Raw genomic sequence first — 5034 nt, 5'->3', positions numbered from 1 at the left:
ATGTTTGCGTTGATCCAACAGGAGTTGACCCACCTCAGAATGCTCTCAGGACCTGCTCCCATGCAGGTTTTTTCTACCTGGTGTGACCCTTGAAAACTGAGGGACGCAATATCCTGAAAAACAAAGGAAATATTTGTGTTTTTAAGAAGGGATGTGGAGCTGGGCCAGGGCTGTGTTTGAATACAAACAGACACAAGCAGATCTCAGCCCCGTGTACACAGCGTGGCCCACATGCCAGAATGCACACACAACATGTCCATCCGCACACCCACACATAGTCACCAGTCGTACCTGCTGCATACGTACACGTGTGAATGCGCAGTCAGACGTCAGGGCGGACACACAGACACACATGCAGACGTCCTCCAACAGGCATACTCCAAAGCATGTACCCAGTTGCCCACAGACAGACACAGAGACTGGCGTGCATTCGGGCACACGGGCCGGCACGCACACACCCTGTCATGTGCTCACACGGATTTACATGTCTGGACCCAACAGCTATGGACACCCACTATGCACACACACACACTCCAGACAGGTGTGTTCATAAATACATATATCAACATGGACATGCTGATACATACATGCACTCAGATGTGCAAAGATCTCACACACGTGCCCAGAATGACACACATATACAGACGTATGAGTAAGAAGATACACAACAGAGGCTTCTAGGAGAACCCACTGCACACACTGGCACGAAGCACACAAGAGGGTTGAAGGGCAGGCTGACTTGCAGGGAGGACAAAGAACAAGACAGACACAAGGGGAGACACAGATGATGGGCAAGGTGCTGTGTGGGGGCCATGCCTCCCCACCCCCAAACAACCCCTGACCCACCCTCCTCACACAATGCCTACTCCATCGTCAATGCCGCCTCCAAGGTCAATGTTCCATTCGCAGCTCCAGGGGGAAGGCTCAGCTGGGTCAAAGAAGGAAGGGCAGGCAGGTTCCTGCAAGGCTTTCTCTCCCTTCCTCCTTTACCAAAGAAAAAGTATTCGGAACTTTAGACCAGAGAATATAAAATCTGGAAGGGGGTTTAGAGAATCCCTTACTTCATCCTGAGGATTAAATAGGAACAGCTACTATTTGTTGGCACTTCAAACCCATTAACCCACTGACTCTTCCCATAATAGGCTAAGAGGTACATCCTGTCATTGGCCCCAGCAGGCTCAGAGAGGTGAGGTGACCTGTTCAAGGTCCCACAACAAAGAAGGGATAAAGGATTCCAATCCACACCTTAATCTTGCCTTAACTGCTATGCAGGCTGTTGGTTGGGATTAGGGAGACTGATACCTGTCAAGTTTGTGCTAATATTCTGGCCTTCCTTTTCCCCCTTTAAAAACCAACAAACATTCCCGGCCAATGAACAAAAGCAAAACAAAACAAAAACCAACAAACAACTTTCCTCTCTGCTTTGTTCTCTGCTCTTGGTTCCCTCCCCACAGGATTCCAGCTTAGAGGTCGAGAACACTTTGAGCAACATGCCAGTCCTGAGAGCGCTAACCTCACCCACCTGCACTCGTCCAAAGTTGGAGCTGGCCTCTGAGTGGGAGGAGGGAGGTTTCTAACCATCAGATGCTGCCTCATGCCCATGGGGGCCCCTGTCAGGCCCACGGAAGACCAATCCAGCACCCACATGGTGCTCATGTCACAGCCGGCTGGGGCCACCTCAGAGCTACATGGTGCCACCCTGATGACCCCCAGAAGCCAGCCCCAGTGGCCACCGGGGCCTACTCTCAGACCCTCCTGGTGCCAGAGGTGGCTCTGTGAGTGTTCTCCTGGCATCAAGTTCAGGGTCAACTTGCTTTCAATTCCCATGTCTAGTGGGGGCGAGCTGATGCCAACAGCAAAAGTTCCTAGCGTATCTCTGTGTCCAGTGCCGATGCCAATCCCGCACCACCCCTTGCTAAACTTGGCCTCCACTTGGCCCTCAGGGTGGGCTAGGTCAGTCAGTGGAGGAAGGAGAGGACAGGCTTCAAATCCCAGCTCCCTACCTGCTATCCGGGTGTGACCTTGAGCAAGTGGCAGTAGGGGAGGCCTGCTCTTCTGAACAGCAAAAGGAGGATGCTATGAATGGGACCCCTGCTAGAAGGATTCCATGAGACCACATGTCCACACACTGGCTCTGCACAATGAGTGCTCGCCAAAGGCTAGCGCCCTATTGTTAAGGAAGAAGGTCGCTGAGGGAAGAACAGCAGGGCCACCATCTTCCCTCACTCCCACTTCCAGCCTCCAGGGCCTGGCTCTCTCCCCACTCAGGAGTTTTCCCAATCCTCTCCCGCCATCGCTCCCTCTGTTTGCTGCCAGCAGCCCTGCCAAACCCCAGAGGGACCTCCCACACCCTCACACTCCACCTCCTCTTCTCAAGTGCCCCCTTCCCACTGGCAGGGAAACCCAGCCCCGGGAAGGGGGAGTAAGCATGCAGACCAGGAGACACAGGAGCCCCTGCCCACCCTCTGTTGTCTGTCCTCAGTATTCTCACACACCAAATGGGGAAAATTAGTAGCATGACTACTAACAGCAACAATGGAAATGATGAACCTAGTGAGCTCCCCCAGGGACCTGGGTAAGACCGGTGAGGCTTTCTGTAAATTATGCCCCTTGAGACAGTTGGGACTATTTGGCACCATATGGGTGGATGTCATTACTATTTCCAAGTCCTGCCCAGGCCCTCTGCCACGGAGACCACAAGTTACTCTTCCTTCCTTAGAAAGGTTCCACTTAAACGTGGCTCTGGACTTCTACCCCTTTCCCAACCACAGACAGGCAATGACACTGATCCTGACCTTGCTCTGAGGTCCCAGTGGGGATTCTGGGCACCAGAGGAGGTACTGTGTCCAAAGCAAAGGTCGGTCAAAGCCTGGGGGAGGTACCGACTCTTTGATCCTGCTGGACTCCCATATACTTCTTCTGGGAACCCCTATCACAGCCAGGGGTCCTCCCTCACCCCAAGACCCTCAAATCCACTCCCTGGGATCTCCCCTCCAGAGACCTTTAACTGTACATCCCTCCTCAGGAAAAAATCCCAAAACTATGGCCATACATGCTGTCCCATTCCAGCACTCTTAAACCCAGATCTCTGAATTCTTTTCTCCTAAGATGCCCTAATCTATAATTTTTGGGCCAATTCTCATTCTGACCTCAAATCCAAAGTTCAGGACTCTGAATCTATATATTCTAAAATCTTAAGGTTCAGAATTTGTCTACTGCTTCACCCAAGTCTACAGACTTGGGGTGGCCCTTCCTGAGGCGTGACACATTCAGTCTTGGGGACCACTCTCTGTTAATCTCCCTGAGTTCCCCTCTTCCCTGCCTTGTTGGCTTATCCGAAGCTCAGCTGTGAGTCTGGGGGTGGGGGTGGGGAGGCAGTGTAGCTGGGAAGTGAAATGGCACAATTAACAAACAGAACCAAAGTCCACCCTTCTCTCCCAGGTCGTATAAAGGCAAACAACCCCAGTCAGCACCATCTGACCGTCTCTCCCAGTACCACCATGCTGGCCTCAGGGCTGCTTCTGGTGGCTTTGCTCACCTGCCTGACCACAATGGTCTTGATGTCTGTCTGGAGGCAGAGGAAGCTCTGGGAGAAGCTCCCTCCAGGACCCACCCCATTGCCCTTCATTGGGAACTACCTGCAGCTGAACACTCAGCAGATGTCTGATTCCTTCATGAAGGTGTCAGGACAGGGGATGGGTGGAATGGGGGTGGGGCTGGGAGTCTGCCTAAATGAGCTGGGACTTGGTGGCAGGGAATGGGCAAGGCTGGACCAGAGTCTTAAGAAAGTGGAAATCTGCAGGTTGACCAGCAGGGTCCTACATAAGAAAGCACAGATTTTGGGATGTCCAGGCCCTTCAGTATCAGAACCTGGGGGAAGTGCACGCAGTAGGTGAGGGCTGGGCACAGGGCCAGTTCCCAGCGCGGGCCGCAGCCTCTAAGCACTCACCTGCATCAGATCAGCGAGCGATATGGCCCGGTCTTCACGGTCCACCTGGGGCCCCGGCGCATCGTGGTGCTGTGTGGACACGAGGCGGTGAAGGAGGCTCTGGTGGACCAGGCTGAGGAGTTCAGCGGGCGAGGCGCACAGGCCACCTTCGACTATCTCTTCAAAGGCTATGGTGAGGAGCTCCGGGTGGGGGTGCATGGCCAGGCACACTTGATGGCCTCAGTTTCCCCACTGTTCTTCTCCTGACTCACCCGCCCAAGGCTGTGGCCAAGTTCTACCCCTGCTTCCCTCTGTCCTTATCCCTGGTTATTGTGGCCTCTCCTTGGTCTTCTCTAGCTTGACTCAGTCTCTATTCCCCCTGCTTCTCGGCCCATCTCCCTATTCTCTCTCATGGATGCCTCTTCTTCCTCTGGGTCTGGGAGAAGCTCTTGGGATTTCTGCCTTGAAGCCCTGGTCCTATATCCCCGTGTCCTTGCCTCTCTCCTGATTCTTTTCTTCCAACTCTCTTTCAGTATTTCTCTGACCCTCAGTTGTATCTCTCTCTGTCTCCCTCACCCCCCAACCCATCCTTCTCTTACTCCTGCTCTCTGCCTACCTCTGTCTCCACCCCTCCCTGCCTCACCAGGGGTGACGTTCAGCAACGGGGAGCGCGCCAAGCAGCTCCGGCGCTTCTCCATCACCACGCTGCGGGACTTTGGAGTGGGCAAGCGCGGCATTGAGGAGCGCATCCAGGAGGAGGCAGGCTTCCTCATCGAAGCCTTTCGGGGCACACACGGTGAGCAGGCCTGGGAATGAACAAGAAAGAGCGGTACACCCACAGGGACCCACGCTTTCTCCTCCGGGAAGGGGACTGGCTTGGGGGAAGGCATCTGGGCTCCAGACTCTGGGGTCTTGTGCTGGAAGTTTGGCTCCTCACTCCAGTGCCCTCCTCCAATACTCAGGCTGGCATCAGACCGCCCAGTTGATGGTCCCCCAAATCCCTGTCTCTCCCCGACCCCATCCCATTTCCCAGGTGCCTTCATCGATCCCACCTTCTTCCTGAGCCGAACAGTGTCCAATGTCATCAGCTCCATTGTCTTTGGGGA

General features: G+C 54.2%; 1 protein-coding gene across 1 annotated transcript in view; it reads left to right on the top strand.

The window, feature by feature from the left end:
- The first annotated feature begins 3492 nt into the window (after positions 1-3492).
- LOC118537525 (cytochrome P450 2A13-like) overlaps positions 3493-5034 on the top strand; it is a 3396-nt gene continuing 1854 nt past the window's right edge. Inside the window, exons 1-4 of the mRNA XM_078063570.1 lie at positions 3493-3680; positions 3959-4121; positions 4575-4724; positions 4962-5033. Of these exons, the coding sequence (XP_077919696.1) occupies positions 3501-3680; positions 3959-4121; positions 4575-4724; positions 4962-5033 (565 nt within the window). The 5' untranslated portion in view covers positions 3493-3500. The remainder of the gene's footprint in view (positions 3681-3958; positions 4122-4574; positions 4725-4961; position 5034) is intronic.

The sequence above is a fragment of the Halichoerus grypus genome, chromosome 15, assembly GCF_964656455.1.
Source record: "Halichoerus grypus chromosome 15, mHalGry1.hap1.1, whole genome shotgun sequence".
NCBI lineage: Eukaryota > Metazoa > Chordata > Mammalia > Carnivora > Phocidae > Halichoerus > Halichoerus grypus.
Note: the sequence above shows the minus strand (reverse complement) of the source record. Positions and strands in the feature narration are given on the sequence as shown.